This window comes from Diceros bicornis, chromosome 29, assembly GCF_020826845.1.
Source record: "Diceros bicornis minor isolate mBicDic1 chromosome 29, mDicBic1.mat.cur, whole genome shotgun sequence".
Classification (NCBI taxonomy): domain Eukaryota; kingdom Metazoa; phylum Chordata; class Mammalia; order Perissodactyla; family Rhinocerotidae; genus Diceros; species Diceros bicornis.
In genome coordinates this window covers 7,843,345-7,862,525 of record NC_080768.1, presented here as the reverse complement: position 1 = coordinate 7,862,525, position 19,181 = coordinate 7,843,345, and the positions used below count along the sequence as shown (strand labels likewise).

At 40.2% G+C, this 19,181-nt stretch overlaps 1 protein-coding gene and 1 pseudogene across 1 annotated transcript in view; one reads left to right on the top strand and one right to left on the bottom strand.

The window, feature by feature from the left end:
• Window positions 1–774, top strand: part of LOC131394104 (zinc finger protein OZF-like) — a 67,065-nt gene extending 66,291 nt beyond the window's left edge. Inside the window, 1 exon segment of the mRNA XM_058525372.1 lies at window positions 193–774. Within this exon segment, the coding sequence (XP_058381355.1) occupies window positions 193–725 (533 nt within the window). The 3' untranslated portion in view covers window positions 726–774.
• LOC131393862 (zinc finger protein 705A-like) overlaps window positions 1–19,181 on the bottom strand; it is a 124,394-nt pseudogene that overhangs the window by 100,424 nt on the left and 4,789 nt on the right.

Below are 19,181 nucleotides of genomic sequence, written 5' to 3'. Positions count from 1 at the left end.
AGCTTCTCATCTCCTTCAAACAGCAGAGATTTCACTCTGGAGAGGATGCCTATGAATGTAATGAGTATGGGGAAGTTTTCACTTACAGATCCACAGTGACTCAGCATGTGTTAAGTCACGTGGGAAGAAAACCCTATAAATGTAATGAATGTGGGAAAGAATTCCACAAGAGCCCTCAGCTTTCTATACACAAAAGGACACATACTGGAGAAAAACCCTATAAATGTAACGAATGTGGGAAATGCTTCAGCCAAAACGCTAACTTATATTCACACCAAAGGAGTCAGATGGGAGAGAAACCTTATAAATGTAATGAGTGTGCGAAAGAATTCCATCGAAGCACTCAGCTTCACGTACACCGAAGAACTCATACTGGAGAGAAACCTTATAAGTGTAGTGAATGTGGGAAACACTTCAGCCAAAGCACTAGCTTACGTTCACACCAAAGAACTCACACAGGAGAGAAACCCTATAAATGTAATGAGTGTGGGAAATAATTCCATCGGAGCACTCAGCTTTGTATACACCAAAGAACCCACACTGGCGAGAAGCCCTATAAATGTAATGAATGTGGGAAACACTTCAGCCAAACTGCTAACTTACTTTCACACAAAAGAAGTCATGTGGGAGAGAAATCCTATGTCTGTAATAAATGTGGAAGAGGTTTCTGTCATCCTTCATCCTTTAGTCAACATAAGAGAATTCACACTGGAGAGAAACCATAGGAATCCTTTGGTCAAAGCTCTGGCCTTAGGAGTTCACACTAGAGGGGAACCCTGTATATGTAATGAATGTGCCAGAACTCCAGGCACATGTCTTACCCTTTACTTAAAGAAAATAATCACAGTGAGTGGAAAAGCCTTCAATCAGTTTTCTGACCTTAGTTGATGTGAAAGAACCCACATTAAAAATGTAATGAAAAACCATCTTTATCCTAAATTCTAATGTTTATATACACCAGATAACTCATAGAGGGGAGAAATTGTGTGTCTGTAATCGATGTGTGAAGACTTCATCATTTATACTCTTTCGTTTAAAGCAACATGAGCAAAATCTGCAGTGGAGAGTACACAAAAAAAATTCTATGGAGAATCCTTTAACCTACACTTTATCCAAGTGTTCAGATTTTTACCAAATGACCTATTATAAACAATGTAAGGTGAAAATGTAGGCTTTTGCTATGATCTAGGAATGTTTAATGAAGAATTTGTAGAAAGTAATAAAAAATTTGATTAAATTCTTTCAATAGATTACTACTTGTAATCATATGTACAGTAAAAGTTGTTCCTCAAAAACCTAATATGTTGTTCAATTTATATTTGTATGCAGCTTTATACATAATTACAAAGACTTGGGTCAATCATAAAATAACCTAAACAAACTGAAAAATCATAATACAAAATAATGCAATTTAACTATTATAGCAGTATTTAAAAATGGTGTATTGGGTAGAAATTAATACAAACTTGGAAGAATAAACACATAGTTTGTGAATAAGGTCAATGTTAAAATAATACTCTTCTTTTTAAAATATCAAACCTGTCCACATTTTCCTATCTGCACCACCATAATAATTCCTATCTTTAACAGGTCAGAGGAGAAGAGAGAGAGGGGATGGGAGGCCAGGAGACCAGGGCCGAGTTGGGGTAGGAAGACACCAGCAGAGGGAGAAGTGAGTACAAGTGGGTGAGGGTCAGCTGTGCCCAGGCACATGGCTGACCTCTGAGGCACAGGGTGTTGCTGGAGCAGGGATACATTGAAGGGAGCCTTTGGTGACCTTAGGGGTTGACAAAAGCAGAAAGGAGGGAGAGGCATGAGGAGGCAGGTCACTTAATGAGGGTGCAGAAGGGGGCATCTGGAGGTAGGCTCAAGGTCATGGAGAGGCTAAGCCACTGGAAGTGACCTGAGCAAGGGAAGAGCGGGGCTTTGGGACAAATGCTGGTGGTCCAGGATGTGCACAGGCCTCAGGAAGAGGGTCCAGGTAGGGAGTGTTAATGTGGTTCAAGGACAGGATGGGGGAATATGGGCTTCACTGAGGGGACCTAGGAGTCCAGATCTGAGGTGAGTGGTTGGGACAAGGATAGAGGGTCTGTGTTGAGTCTAGATCATTCTCTTCTCTTCCAGTGCTTTTTGTTAAACCCCAAGCAGTTCTTCATATAAATTACAACTGAGTTGGAAGGGGGCTGACAGTAATTTTGCTAGGCGGTATTCTGAGTTTGCCCCCAGAATTCCATACCCTGGGGTTCACCTCTGTATAATCCCCTTCTTTTGCTTCTGTTCTGGGCCATTGAATGTGATGAAATATCATTCTCATTAGGTGACACTATATGGCAATGGTGAAGGGGTTTGCAGATGTTTTTAAGGTCCCTAGTCAGCTGTTTGTGAGACAATCACCAGGGAGTTTTTTCTGACTGAGTATAACCTAATCGAGTGAGCCCTTTTAAAGAGGGCCCACAGGTCAGAAACAGGATGTCAGAGATGTGACGCCAGAGACGTCTGCTGCCTTGAAACCACAATCACAGGAGGGACACCCAGTAACTCCTAAAATAAGTGACCTATAGGGGGTGAGAGAAACATTGAGGAAATGATAGGAGAAGGAGAACGTTTCTGAGGATGCTTGTTTATATGGTTTTGCTTTTGGAAATTTTTGTGTACTCAAAAATGAATTAAACCAACAAGGATGAAATTAAACCAACAAGGATGACCAAAAAAATATTGAAAAGGAAAATAAATGAGCTTAATTTTATATCAAATGACAAATCCATAATTGAAAACATGTTCATGCAAAAATGTATACATGAGTGTTCTTAGCAGCATTTTTCATAATAGCCAAAAGTGGAAACAATTCAATGTCCCCTGATGAAGGTATTAACAAAATGTGCCATTTCCATATAATGGAAATTTAGCTGTTAAAAATTGAAATGCTAAATACATGCTCCTGTATTGATGAACCTTGAAAGCATTATATTAAGTGAAAAAATCAGACACAAAAGAAACATATCGTGTGATTCACTTATATGAAATGTCCAAAATAGGCAAGTTTACAGAGACAGAAAATGGAATAGGGGTTGCCAGTGACTAGGAGGAGGGTGGAATAAGGAATGACTGCTAATGGATACAGGGATTATTTGAGGGTGATAAAAATTTTCTCTATTAGTGATGATGGTTGCACACCCTGTGAATATACTGGAAAAAAAAAACTCTGAATTTCCCAGTTTAAAAGTGAATTTTATGGCATGTGAATTGTATTTTAATTGAAAAAGAAAATGACACCCTCTAAAGAACCAGTAGCCTGGAGGTGAATAAATACCCACTCTCGGAAGAGAAGTCACAGTTGGGAGAGTCAGATAGGATTCAAGAAGTCCCCTGGCTACAAAAATGAGCAGTGGAGTCCTGAGGTTCCCCCTGGATTTGGGGCCCAAGAATCTCAGGGTAACAGTGTTGGACCCCTCTGCATCCATTAGTCCCTCCAGATATTAGGAGTGTGTTCACGTGGCTCCCTGGAGAATTACTTCTCTCATTCTTGAAACCATTACTTCTGACACTCCTGTAGGTGGTTAGGGGCTCCTCCTCAGAAATGAGAAGAATGAATGAAATAGAGGAGAAGCCCTGAACCCCTCTCATTGGCCCGTTTCCTTTGGATTTTGGCCAGAGGTGGGACAGAGCACCTGAGAGGAAGGATCAGGATATCGTGATGAGTGGAATTTGGGAGGAAAATGTTTAAAACATCAGCATCTTTTATGTGATTTGCTACGAAGTGTAGGGACAGTCACAACACACCTAATTGCTGCTTATGGAAGGTGCACTTCTAATTCTGCAGAAACATAATATGGACACAATCACAGTCTATGTAACAGTTTGACAGAAATGTAGCTCACTGATCCATCTGTCACCTCAACCAGGCTCTTTTGCCTCAGGGTTTCCTTTCATGGCTGCACCAGAACCCCCGCCTGGACTCTGTGGGTGCAGCTGGATGGCTGCTGACTTGAGATCTGGCAGAAAACATAACAGAAGACTGTGGATGGGGAGTGAGGACCCCTGAGCAGGGGCCACAGCACCGGAAGAGCCCAGTTTCCTCTGCATCTACCAACACTGTGACGCCGTTTCATCTGCCCCAGTGACCAGGGCCTCAGTGGACAGGGAGCTAAGGACAGACAGTAGCCACAGACACCTTCTCTTTGCTCCAGGCACTCCAGGGCTCCAAGGAATCATGGCATATTCTCTTCCCTGTCCCACATACCCTTCCCACCACTCACACACATATACACCTACCAGTGTATCCTGGCTCCACAATAACCTGTCACCTCCAACCAGCACATCTTACGTACATATCAGTCTATGAGTCAGTCCTCACTGGGGCTTTCAGCACAGCTTACTGATCTGGGTTTTTGAAATTGTGTAGAAAAATTGAGAACACATATTCAGGTTTATAGAACAAAATTATATCTGTGTCTTTATACACGTGTACACGTTCATATTTTATATGTACATATCAGTGACCTCCAGCTAAAGACTATCAGGAACATGCCTGTAATTGAACAAAAATTGGATTTATTACTCTTTTCATCAAGAGACAGATTTCACAATGGAACTTTGGACATTTCAGTAAGAAGTTGCTAGAAGGATCTTATTAAAGGATTGGTACTTGTGTTAGTTGATTTTGGGGGTGGATTCAAAGAAGCTTGGTCTAATCTAGATTGTTTGCTGTCAGAAAGCAGGATAATTCTGTGACTGGTGTCTTATGAAATCTTTTCTCTAGGGACGTCTGAACAGAGCAAAACTACAGCTGTAATTTGTAAAGAAGCAGCAGTCAGTTATATAGGCTGAGAAAGGGGGATGGTTGATATTTTGTGGCTTGAGTATGTCCACATTTTGTCTGTGTCCAGACATGATAACAGGATGGAATTGTTTTTGTCTTCATCTTTCATGTTCATATACTGGCCTTGGGTGATGTTGATGTTCTGTGGAATTGGTTATGTTCACCAGGAGAACCATGACCCTGCTGAAGATACCATACCAGCTTGTGGTCTTTTCTGTTTCACATACAATTCAAAGGGAAGGAGGGGCAGAGGTGAGCTGCAGCATTCAGGGTGTGTGTTCTGGAATCCAAGTCAAAGGTAGAAACAGAAAGAAATAAAAACCAGATAGAAAATAATGGAGCCACAGTGAGCCTGACTGGAGGAGGAAGAGATCTGGGCTGGTGGTAACAAGGACCTTCAGCAAAGGGACGAGCCAGTGTCCAGGCAGCTGGGGAGCCCTGGTCCATTTCCCTTAGGGCTGATCCCTCCCCAGTCCCTCCTGATGTTGGCTCCTCGCCTTCCCTTGCATCGGGAACAGATGTCAATTTGCTCTGAACCTCCCAGCTCTGCTCCCAGCCCATACCCCTAACCATTGCAACCAACTCAGACCCAGAAACTGCTTAAATGCCAGCCCTATAGGATTTAGGGCTGGTAAATGGTGAGCCTCCCTCCCTGCCAGAAGCCAACTTGGAGAGGGTGAGCAGTGGCCCCACATGCGTGTGCTACAGTGACTACCCTTTGTCACATCTGAGAACATTCCAAACAGTAAGTGAAACTTCCAGTTATAAAGTAAGGCCTGGGGCTGTAATGTGCAGCATGGTGACTGTGGTTAAAAAATACTGTATGGGGGGTCGGCCCCGTGGCTTAGCAGTTAAATGCGTGTGCTCCACTACTGGCGGCCCGGGTTCGGATCCTGAGTGCACACAGACACACAGCTTGTCCGGCCATGCTGAGGCAGCGTCCCACGTACAGCAACTAGAGGGATGTGCAACTAGGACATACAGCTATCTACTGAGGCTTTGGGGAGAAAAGGGGGAAAAAAAAAGGAGGAGGATTGGCAATAGATTTTAGTTCAGGGCTGATCTTCCTCACAAAAAAAAAATATGTATGTATATTTGAAAGTTGCTACAGGAGAGATCTTAAAATTTCTCATCACAAGAAAAAAGAATGTTGTAACTATGTGTGGTGATGGAAGTTAACTAGACTAATTGTGATCATTTCACAATATATGCTAATAGCAAATGATGTTGTACACCTGAAATTAATATAATGTTATATGTCAATTGCATCTCAATAAAAAAAATAAGTGAATTGATACAAAATAGAAATTTCTACCATGAAAATCATTTTATATAGAAAATTCATGGTAGTGAAAAAAACAAAAAACAACTGCCATTCATGGCAGTTGAAATAAAAACAAAAAAAAATGCTTTTACTTTGAAAGTAAGTGTGTAAACTGTAAAGGATGTAACAGAATGTAGTGACACTGTGCACGTGGGATCCATAGGAGAGGGCATGTGTGCACTGCTGGTGGGCACATCCACCTCAGACACAGGGTGCTGAGTTGACATGTGAGTCCCTCTCTCCTGAGCACAGTGGGCTGAGTCCCCTAGAAAGAAATGGTCTCAGGGGTTTGTAGTTTATCCTGGGGAAACTACTTTTCTTCCTGTTTTGGGGGATCAATGATAACTTTCTCCTTCAGAAGGGCAAACCTATTTCCCAAACTTAATTTTCTAGGTTTTAATTTGATTAAGGAGAAAACTAACGAGGAAAGATATGAGTAATTACTAAATGCTATTGAATGATCCCACTAACGTTCAGGAACATGATGCTATTTCGTCATTGCCACTATTAAATCTTAATTATCATATTTAAAATATATATTATGGGGCCGGTCTGGTCGCTCAATGGTTGAGTTTGCATGTTCCACTTTCGCAGCCTGGGGTTCGCCGTTTCAGATCCTGGGTGCGGACCTGCTCGCCACTCATCAAGCCATGCTGAGGTGGCATCCCACATGGAAGAACTAGAAGGACCTGCAGCTAGGATATACAACTATGTACTGGGGCTTTGAGGAGAAAAAAGAAAAAGAGGAATTTGGCAACAGATGTTAGCTCAGGGCTAATCTTCCTCAAAAAAATAAATAAAATATATATTAAAAGTTGATTTTAGAAATCTGTTGTGGCTTGTTTTTTAGAGAACCAGGGTAATGGTAAAATATAAATGTATTTCTTAATTTATGTATGATCTCCATTGCTGATTCAAGTGATACTATGTGGATTCTTATGTTCCAGGCATATAAAGAATAAAATAATATGTACTTTAAACTCTATCTTAGGGCCTGTCATTCTAGCAACATTTCATGCTGGGCTCATTCACACACTACAGAAATATGAATGTTCAGAGGAAACTTTTCTGAACAATTGAAATTGGAAAATTATGTAAAATGAAAAGTGTACATTGAAATGTAACCAATTATTATGCAATTTAAAGTCAATAGTATTAACAAAATAAATATTTTTATGACCTAGGCCGAATGTTGTAGATTAAGATAGTCTAGTTGACAGTGACTTGAATATTCCAATAAAGTACTCTTTACCGGAAAATGATGTATTTACAGTATGCCATAGTGTGAATCACTTAACATTTCCAATGAGAACGTTAACCAATATTAGGAATTCTTCATAAATATAAAGTGAATAATAATGATTTTATTATGTGGAAAATGAAAGGACATTAAAATGTAACTTCAGATAACTCAGTCTTTTGCAAATATAGACTTTTTAAAAAGTTATTCAGCACAGAGGATTTTGGGGGAGTGAAAATCTCTGTATGATGTTATAATGATGGATACATGTTATTATCCATTTGCCCAAACCCATAGGACATACAACACTAAGAGTGAACCCTAAGGTAAACTGTGGACGTGGGGTGATCATGATGTGTCAGTGTAGGTTCATCCTTGGTAAACAGTGTACCACCTGATGAGTGATGTTGATAATGGGGGAGGCTATGAATGTGTGAGGGCAGGGGGTATGTGGGAAATCTCTGTACCTTCCTCTCAATTTTGTTGTAAACCTAAAACTGCCTTAAAAAATAAAGTCTTAAGAGGCCATCCAGCTAGCATAGTGGCTAAGTTCATGTGCTCCACTTTGGCAGCCCAGGGTTCATGGGTTCAGATCCCAGTCATGGACCTACACACTGCACATCAAGCCATCCTGTGGCTGCATCCCACATACAAAATAAAGGAGGACTGGCACAGATGTTAGCTCAGGGACAATCTTCCTCGAGCAAAAAGAGGAAGATTGGCAAAAGATATTAACTCTGGGCCAATCTTCCTCAGCAAAAATAAATAAATAAATAAAAATAAAGTCTCTAAAAAAAGTTAACCATAAAATGCCAGCCCTTTAAGAAACATCACTTTCTTTGTTGGCCAAACAATACCTCATATAACTTCTATATAAATATTACTGAGAAAATCAGAAACAATTCTATTAAAATTTTATTGACATTATGTTTTTTATTGAGCTCTAACATAATATTAGTAAGATAAAGTAGAATATATTAATAGTACTTCATAGCTGATATTAATGAAGTATAATTACTTTTAATAATTATTGCATAACTCAGTATTAATAGTATGAGCACAGATTATGTAATGTTAGTGAAATTGAAATTAATATGTTTTCTATTAGAATATTCCATTATAATTTCAAGTTAATCATTTCATTTATTACTCTATCATATATATTGTAATTATTATATTATTACTTAAAGTCACCCTTCTATTTTGATGTTAGATGTTTTAGCATAATTTATTTCTATCAAGATCTTCTCATTAGTTTTCCTTTCGAATTCCAGATGTGATTTTAGTCAATCCATCATCGAATCTTGCTGTTCTAAAATCTGAGGTCTCTCACTGCCTGGGTGCTGCGGGAAGAAATGTGACTTTGTTTTCACCTCAATCATTTGATTTCCAATATTTAAATTAAAAAGTAATGTGAAAATCCCTCAGAATAGTCTCTTCATTAAATACAGTGGAAATTGGTACAGATTAACTGTAGTTCTCATTTGATCCAGGGATGCTTTCAGAACTCTCCCATATGCCGGTGATCATGAATCACCAGGTGGTGACCATTCTCTGGGCTGCAGTTTTCCCTGAAGACCAGCTGTGCAATTCATCTTCAGGAACTAATAAACTCAGTGAGAGATACCTTTGAATTTAAAATGTAATGGTGATATTAATCTTCTAAATATGGCACAGTTATCACCCAGAGATTGTCTTCCCGTTTGGAAAAGACTAGACACTGGGTGATTGTTCTCCCTGCTGTATTCAGGCTACTTTAGTTCTGGAACTGCGGTTGGGCTCTGGGTGCTATAATAAGGAGGCTTGCTGAGCAGTGGCTAACGGGAGAATCACATATGTGAGTGGCTTCCTCCCTGAGCTGGCAACACTAGAACCAGTTTAGAGACAGTTCTACTCATCATTCAATACCTTACATATTTAAGAATCTCCAGGGCTTACACATGTCTTGTAGAGGAAATTCTCAAAGGATGTGAGGACCTCCCTTCTTACTTGGGAGGATTTGTCTGTGTGTAACTGTACTGTGAGGTAATGGAACACACCAAGGGTAGAAAACCTGGTTTCCATGCCTCATCTGAGGACACAGAGCTGGGTGACAGGGATGGTCACATGCACAGGAAGGAAAGTGCTACACGAGAATGCAGATGATCTGTTAGATCAAAAGTGTTAACTTGTCAGTGGTGAGGTGACACATCAGCTAGTGTCTTCAAGGGTGTCCACCCCCTGTCCTCCCACGGCCTCTGCTGCAATGCTAAGAGAAGTTGGAAGTGACTGCTGGGCAGAGGAGACAAGAAGCTCTAAATCAGGGCCCTAAGGTGCTGCAACTCTGAAACTACCCACTCTGCTTGGACCCTTTGCTGGTAAACTAACCACATTTTACAGAGACATTTAAAGCAGCAACAACGCTGAGCATGGTTTTCATCCATCTAACAGTCTGAGCTCTCCCTGGTAGCATGCATTGAAACCCTGAAATAAGGTGCCTCATACAAGTTCATCGGGACAGGCATCATGAGAGCAACTTTGTTTTCTTGCTATAATATGAGCGACTGCCTTTAAAAATGTTTTACAATGATATATGGCAAGGTTAGAAAGACATTTTCCTTTAAAATTCTTCCATGTTTTTGTTCTGGAGATGAAATGATTTGATTTAACTTTTATATGACCATGCCCATCTATGAGGTTTGACAAAAAATAGTTCCAGAAAGAAAAGAGTGAGGAGTGACATCAGCAAGATGGAGGGCTCGTGTCTCTCACAGAAACAATAAAAACTCATCTCTCTCAGAAAAACAATAAACAACTATAAACTGACGGTCATTATTAATGACCAAATATTTTTATTTCATTTATATTTACAGTACATATTTTTTTAAATTCTATGGGAAGAAATGATTAAAAACAGAAAAATCTAGAATCTAATTTATCTATTCTTCTAATTTTTAACCTTCTTTAGGTTCATTCTTTCTTTCTCCTCCAAATCATGAAAATCTTCAAAAAATTCTGCTGGCACTAAGACCCTGTGGTTTTGGCTCCGGGAGCAATCCGAGTTGATACCAGACATTAGTACCTGTGGGTCTGGGAGGAACCAGGATGCTGCAGAGGACATGAGAACACAGGAGCTGCAGGCCCCTCGCAGGCCCTCAGTGAAAGAGTCGCGACAGTCCGACTCTTTTGTATTTCCATTGTTTTTGAAAATTTTCATAATTAAATGTTGGAGAAGAAAAACTTCATGAGGCCCTTCCCACATTTGTGTTTTTTGGAGGACCCCATGCAAAAAGATATGAATGTTTAGGGTACTGGATCAGTTCAGAAGGAAGAAGCCAGTGAAAAGCTTGAACCACACCGTTAGGAACCATTGCTCAGGATCCCTGATTCCTCCAGGAATGCCACAAAACCTCTTGCCTTCAGAGTTCCCTCCCTACCAGCTGCCGGGACAGGGGAGGCCTTCTTTACTCACGTCTATGACAGCCAGGGACCCCAGGACCTTGGACAGGACCCTGTGAAGGACACACTGATCTCTGAGTGTGCCTGGTCAGGGAGATTACTACCACCACAGGAGGAGACACGCTTTGTGCTGGTGACACCCCATGAATAATCCGTTAGTGTGGACTCACATGCTTATTCTTCAGCTGTAGTGGAGAAGAAAATGCACCGAAGTGAGTGGTGAGCATACCTTTCTTTCTCTCTTCTTTAAGGTCCAGAACCTCTGATAATGGTGCTTTTTGGGGTTCTGAGCTTTGTTCCCAAGATTTATCTACATTTTCCTCCCTGACTTGTACTATGTACAGTGGGCACTTGTTCTACTACAGCTTTCTCAGTTGTTCATCCAGCCTGTGCCCACCTAACTCTGTTCCATTTGGGATGGGGAAGCTCTGCCTCTTTTTCAGCACTGTAAAAATTCCTAGAAAGATGTGGTACCTGACCTTTCTGCGGTTTTCTCTTTCTCCTCTGCTGTTCTGCCCACAGCTTCTCCCCACAGCTCTCTCCTTCACACCTGCACTTCCATTCCCCTTGTGCCGGAGTTCCCAAGGCTTTCTTGGATTTCCCATAACAGTTTATAGCATCACTGAGCTCACAGTATGGCTCATTATTGTGACATGCTTCCTATTTTCACTTCCCCCTGAGTACCTGGATTATGGCATTTCCTTCTGGAACCCAAAGCTCTCAGCGTGTTTTTTCTCTCTTCTTTTACCTGCCCCCAGGGTGGAGAAGGAAGATGCTGGTGGGAAGGTGAGGATTTGAGTCTGTGCCAAGACCCAGAGGAGGAGCTCGGGTTGGGGTGGCAATTGATGGGGTCAGGAAATAGGGGGCGGAAGGGAGAGCAGAAGCCAGAGCTTCTGGCCCATGAGACTCTGTCCAGTGTCAGGCCCTAGAGGCTGGACATCTATCCCACCCCCACCACCCGTCCACCAATATCATCTGAGGCTCCATGTGCATCACAATGAGGCATCTATGATGTCATGCGGGTCCCCACCCTCTAGACATCATTGGGAATTCCTCCTCAGGTCCTGCCTGCCCACCTCCTCCATCCCACTGTCTTCCCTGTCCAGTCAGGAGGTGTCTCCAGTTCATTGGTGAATTTCTTGGGTCTGTCATGTCACCAGCTGGAATGGGTCAGGCCCTGAACACAGGGGTCCAAGCCAAGGGCGCTGAGAGCAGCAGATGTAGAATCCCAGCAGGGGCTGCTGAACCCTGGGGTGGTACTGCCCTCTACTCCCCGGTTGTTGCCTCACCCTCACCCTCCAAAGCCCCGCCCTGTGTATGCAGTTTCCATGGTGACGGTAAACAAGATGGTTCTTAATTCCTTAATTCCTTCTTTAGTTCATTAATCCCTTTATTTTGCATAAGTGTAGCAAACATTTCTCAGTTTGCCCTTTGTTGGCTTTCATTACAATATGGGCTTATTTTTTTTCTTTTTTTGTTATTTCTGTTCTTTGCTTTTGACCTTTATTCTGGCAACAGATAGTTATTTTATTTAGTCAGATTTGGTGCCACGCTTATTAACAGAAAAAAATAAGTGATGATCACATCACAGATTCTTGTCTTGTCCATAGAGGTTTTAGCTGGATCTTTTGTATCAAAAAAGGAGAGAGAGAGATTAATGAGAATACTTTCTTGAATAATTCCCTGTAAACTTCTTGCCCAACATTATGGAGATGAACTGACTAAGGAAAAACCCAAGAAATTTTGAGAATGAAGGAGGTGAGACAATATAAATCCGAGTTATAGCTCTTATGTCCTAGCTCCTACAAATGAACATTGTCTCCATGGATGGAATAAATAATGATACAATGAGAATTGCAAAGCATGTTTTACCCTGAGAAATGAACGAAGTTACTGAAAGGCTTTCCATGAGGGAATCTGCCTGTAACAGGGAGAGTTCAACTGAAAACAGATAACAGAAAAAGTAACGGTTTTCTTTCTACCAATGTCACTCACCATAAGTGACCCAAACAAGACCCACCCAGGTCCTCCCCTCCATGACCTAAAGTCACCTTGAATCAAAATAAGCTGGAATACATAAGGTCCATACCCCATAAAGTGTAATCAAGTTGCTTTGGATCTGGGCTGCCTGAGTTTCAGACCCTACCTGTTTCAGCCCTCACCGTAGCCCGGGGGTCTAGGGTGTGTCTTCATTAAACTTTATCTGCATCCTTCTTATCATCTGTATATAAAAAGGATGGTAATGGGATCTGACACATAGGGCTACTGTGAGATTAGTGAGGGGACCAAATACAGCACTGAGGACAAGACCTGTGCTGTGTTAGCTATTTAATGACCTATTCCAATTTTTACAACAACCTTGAGAGTGAATCCAGGTACCCGAGGGGGTTACTGTAAATATTCAATAAGATTACCTTTCAATCTTGTTCCCAATACAGACATAAGTGAAAAGATGTTAATCTCGTCAATTAGCTGTTTTAACCTGAGGAGTGACTTGAGGGTCACAAGGATTTATGAGCTTATTATACAGAAGAAAAATCATGCCTACAAGGAGATAAGCAGCCCCAGCTGCCATTGACACCGAGAAGTCAGATTGCCCAAGGACTTATCTGGAGTGAAAGAAACACGGATTACCCCTTTGTTTCTCGGAAAGTCCTCCTGCCATGCCTGTTAGTTCTATAAAAACTTCTGCTTTCTTATCTTGTTAAGGTAGATTTGAGAGAACCTATCTTCCTGCATTCTCATTTTGGCCAATTTGAATAAACCTTTTTTCATCTCCAACCATAGATGTCTCAGTGATTCTCTTAGTGCACCTGGGGCACAGGATCTATCCAATCAATGAAATATCATTCAGGCAATAAAAAGGAATAGAGAACTGGGGCTGGCCCAGTGGTGTAGTGGTTAAGTTTGCATGCTCTGCTTCACTGGCCCCGGGTTTGCAGGTTCAGATCCTGGGTGTGGACCCATGCACCACTCATCAAGCCATGCTGTGGTGTCATACGACATATAAAGTAGAGGAAGATTGGCACATATTTTAGCTCAGGAATAATCATCATCAAGCAAAAAGAGGAAGATTGGCAACAGATGTTAGCTCAGGGCCAATTGTCTTCACCAAAAATAAATAAATAAATAAAAAAGGAGTAGAGTACTGATGCATACTACAGCATATATGAACCTTGAAAACATCAAGATAAATGAAAGAATCCAGACACAAAACTTCATGTATTGTATAATTCCATATGAAATATCCAGAATAAGAAAATCCATAGAGACAGAAAGCAGATCAGTGTTTTCTAGGGGTTTGGTGCAGGGGGAATGTGAAGTGACTCTTAATGGTTATTAGATTACCTTTTAGATGATGAAAATGTTTAGTAACTAGAGATTATGGTTGCACACCATTTAATTATACGTATTTCCACTGAACTGTACACTATAAAATGGCCAAAAAGGTTATTTTTAAGTTATGTGAATTTTACCATAATAAAAAAGTTTGTCAAGTTACATTATGTAGCCATCCTTCTCATATTCAAGCATTTTGGTCTTTAATCTCTTTTTTCAAGAGTCTCAGGTAATAAGAAATGCTTTATTAGTTGATGCATAATTATTTGTATATCTTCTTTAGAGACATGTCTATTAAGATCTGCTGTCAATTCTTGAATTGGATTTTGTTTTTTATCGTTGCTGTGTTGTATGTGTTTTTAATATATTCTGTATATTAATCCCATATCAGATATATGATTTGCAAATATTTTCTCCTATTCTGTGCGTTGCCTTTTCACACTTTTGATAGTGTCCTTTTTGATTCACAAAAATTTTTAGTTTTAATGATCTCCAATTTATCTATTTTTTATTTGTTGTCTGTGCTTTTGGTGTTACATATAAAGAAATTATTGCCAAATCTAATGTCATGAAGCTTTACTTCTATGTTTCCTACTGAGAGTTTTGTAGTTTTAGCTGTTACCTTTAATCCATTCTGAGTTAATTTTTGTATAGGGTGCAAGATAATGGCCCATTTTCATTCTTGGCACCTGGAGATCCAGTTTTCTCAGCACCATTTGTTAAGAAGACTGTCCTTTTCCCATTGAATGGTCATGGACTCTGTCTCCATCTTTTCCATTAATATACAGAAGAGTTGACTTGATTTCAGTTACAATTTCCAAAATTATGGGCACTGAAAAATCTGAATACTGAAATTCAGTGATTCAGCAGGACAAATGGAAGGCATACATGCCACCCATTCCATGAGCAGAAAGCTTCGTTTGCTAGTTGGGGTCCAGGATTAAAGCTAAAGGCAACTACAGCTTGGGGGTAAATTATATTGTGTTAAGCAGATTAAATATAATAATAATACAACCTTATTCTATTTTTAAAGTGATTATGAAATATTTCAATATAAAATGGGACAAGGAGGAGTGGTGTACTTAGATCTCAAGTTAATTTATAAATAATATATTATCTATTTGCAAAAACAAAGTACCTGCTACCTGCAATAACAACTTGGTGTATACAGTATCAATTCATTAATAATACTCACTACAACTCTAAGATAAAGGCACTAAGCTTACTTCCACCTTAGAATTGAGGAAACTGGGTCAAACGAAGAGGTTCAGTAACAAGGTCTCATGGGCTGTAAGAGTTGAAGTCAGAACCTTGGGGTCTGTCTCCAGGGTTTGAACTGCTAATCACTGATTTGTTCCCTTTAACTATTGCTCATGCCTCCATATATCTCTGTGGGATCACAGCCCTTGCCTCTCCAGTCAGAGTGCCAAGATGTTGAATTTTGGTTTCTCATCATCCTCACACCTGACTTGACTGTTTCTATCCTAGCTGCACAATAGAATCAGTTGTGGAGATTTAAAAAAAATAACGATGTAGCAGTTTCACCCAGAGATGTGCTCATTTGATTGGCCTCAGGCTATGATTTGGAATTGTGCCAGTTTGGGAAGAGCACAAATCAGGTGAGCTATCTCTTGAGAGCATTTCCCTTGAAGTTTAGGTTCAGTGTGGAGGTTTGTGGAAGGGCAGTTAATTTCCAAGTTCTGAGTGCAAAGCAGGGGAGACATCCTTTGTGAGAACTTCCATTTTGTTGGGGAAGAGTATATGAAGTTAATGATAGGACTTATGTGGTGTCTGATAGGTTAGGAGATTTTATCTTACTGGAGTTTTCTTTACACGTTTGCTGTGGGAGGAGAACAGCAGTTGCTCTGTTTGGGGAACAAGTAGGTGCATAACTCAGGATTTACCTGAATAAGATGTGGGATGGGGTCATGGCATGAACTCCTGCCCCCACTTAGTTCAACCTAGAGGCTTTGTGGAAAAAATCCAATGAGTGTTCTTGGCCTTGGAGGGCAGAGCTGCCTGTTTCTCTGGCCCCACGTAGCTGCCCATGGGCAGAGACACTGCTGGAGACAACCCAGCGGTTTATACTAGATGTCTAGAATACTGCCCCCACGACCCTGCTAGGCCAGGGTCATGGCACACTGAGAAATCTGTCAAGTGAGGTGAAGGTCACTGTTGTGCCACCACCAGAGTATAGATAGAGGCAGCTGATGTAGGTGGGAAGTTGGAATGAGTGGAGCTGAGCTGTGTGGAAGGAGCTGTTGGAGAAGAGGGAGACTCAGAGTCGGACTGAATCTCTAACCCACATGCCAAGGAGTGCAGACCCAGATCTATGTGTTTACAGTTACATAAGGAAAACTAGAACTTCGGCAACATATTAGATTTTACATCAACTCTGTTTATTGTTTAAATATTTACAAGTAATAATCTGTTGAAAAGTTTAATTTCTTGCAAAATTCTGCATTCAGTATTCCCAGATCACTTTACTATCTTGCATTTATAAGCCACATTTTTCCTATGAATAGTTATTTTCTCAAAATTATGAGTTATTTGTATGTTAACGTGCTCTTTTAGAGTTTTTATTATTTTTGTTCCTAGATTTTGTTTTCTGATGTGAAATCCAGCTGAAAGTTTCTCCATTTTGATTTTAGGATGGCTATCACCTCAGTGTAGAAGCTTACTGATGACTATGAAATGAGAGAAGTCTGAAGATTTTCCTTCAGTAATGACACCAAGAGTGACTTGAACAGTTTGAATCTTCACCTGTGCCACAAGTGTTGCTCTATGAATCAAAGTTTTCTCATGATTTCTCATTGAATCACTTCTCCAGTATGAATTATTTGGTATTCCTCAAGATGCTTCCTCCTCCCACATCCTGTTTTAGCATTTGTTCCTTCACTGAGTTTTCCTGTGCACACTATGTTGCAGATTTGTTCACAATGACTACAGACCTAGAGGTTCTCCCAAGTGGAGTTTGCTCATGTTTAACCATGGATTATAAATGAGAACATTCCCACGCTGACTATAGACCTAGGGCTCCTCCCCTATGTGAGTCATCTAGTGTGTTTAAAGTTTAGAGCTGTTGCTAAAGACGTTTACATTCATTATACTTACAGTGTGAATTCTCTCAGGTCACCTATGGTCAGACTGCTGACTGAAGATTTTGCCACACAGCTGTCACACATATGATTCTCTTCCATATAAATTTGTGTATGTCAAAGAGGGATGACTGAAGGATGTTCCACGTTGATTACAGACAGTGTTTCTTCAACGTGTGAGTCCTCTGGTGTGTTTAAATGTTAAAACTCTGATTGATGTTTCTTCCACATTCATTAAAATTATATTACCATGTCATCTCAGGTCAGTATATTTACTGAAGGCATTCATGATTCTCTCTCCATTGGGGGTTCCCTCATGTCGTCTAAGGGCAAAACATTGACTGAAGGATTTCCCACATAGCTGACATTCATATGGTTTTTCTCCAGTGTGAGTTCTCTCATGTCATCTAAAGGCAGAACATTTACTGAAGTCTTTCCCACATAAAAGACATTCATAAGGTTGCTCTCCAGTATGCGTTCTCTCATGCTGTCTGAAGTTAGAGGACTGACTGAAGGCTTTCCCAAAGAGACAACATTCATACAGTTTCTCTTCAGTGTGAGTTAAGATTGTGTTTTCTAAGATCAGAGCTTTGAATAAAGGCATTCCCACAGATACGGCATTCATAAGGTTTCTCTCCAGTGTGAGTCATCTCGTGTCGTCTAAGGCTAGAGCAATTACTAAAGGCTTTCCCACAAAGACGGCACACACATGATTTACCTCTAGAGTGAATCTGCTTATGTTGATTAAAGTATGACTGATCATTAAGGGATTTTTGATAGTGTTTGCTGACACGGAGTTTCTTTTCTGTGTGAGTTAAGGATTGTTGAGGCAATGTGGAGCTATGAGTAAAATCTTCTCCCAAATCATTACATTCTAAGGGATCCTCTAGAGTGTGAGATTTCTGCTTTGGGGAAGGAGATGAAAGGCTGTTAATGGTTTGCTGACATACACTCATTCATTCATTTCCCTACATATGAATTCTAATCTAATCATTCAGTGATAGTCTCCAATTAAAATCTTTGCAACATTACTTGCATACACATGATGTGTTACTCTCCTGCATACACAAAGATTTTCTCTTTTGGAGCATCCCAACTGCAGGGCTTATAGATTAATTTGAAGACTAATATGTTTCAAAGACTAGGCATATGAGCAAAGTTTATGCAGTTGTCCTTTTTTTTGAAGATCTCAGGTTATGGTTTTGAGCTCAGGGTAATTTCTTCACTAAATTCAAACTATCTAAAACTTTTTGCTCAGAAAGACCTTAACCCCAATTTAACATAAATCAGGCTATTGTGTTCAATTACTAATATCCCATTGCCAGGTCTTTAATTTGGATGACCAGGGTCAACATCCATGAAACTTAACATTGGAATGATTGTAGATGTGTCCTTCCTGCTGATGTGTTGTGTGGCTATCATTTCTTGTTCTTTAAGGGCACTCTCTCTGCCTAAAGTAATTGAAAAAAATAAATATTTAGAATGGAATTAGGAGAATGAAATTGTTGAAAAGTACCAAGACCCATGTGAGTAGGTTTCAAAAATTGGCACTATGATGGGGAATAATCTAGGAAGTAGAAACACATTATAGGGCACTGACAATTAGGTAAAGACTTTCAGGACATGAAAAAAGTAAACAAGAAGTGAGATATTGGGTAGGTAAAGAGAGGGAAAACATTCAAAGGGTAGGATCAGTGACAAGAGTTATTATGTGAAAGTTTAACTTCAATAAGCACATGAATATCCTTTTCTCTAAAGCCAAAGACAATGGCAGGAGGACATGTGAATTGTGACTGATATATGCAAGGAATAATGACAACACCTGAAGAATTCTGCCCCAATGTCTTTCATCTACATTTTAGAAAATGTCACTCACTTACGAAAATCTTCAGTTGATACTTGCAAGGACGTACTCAGTCACTG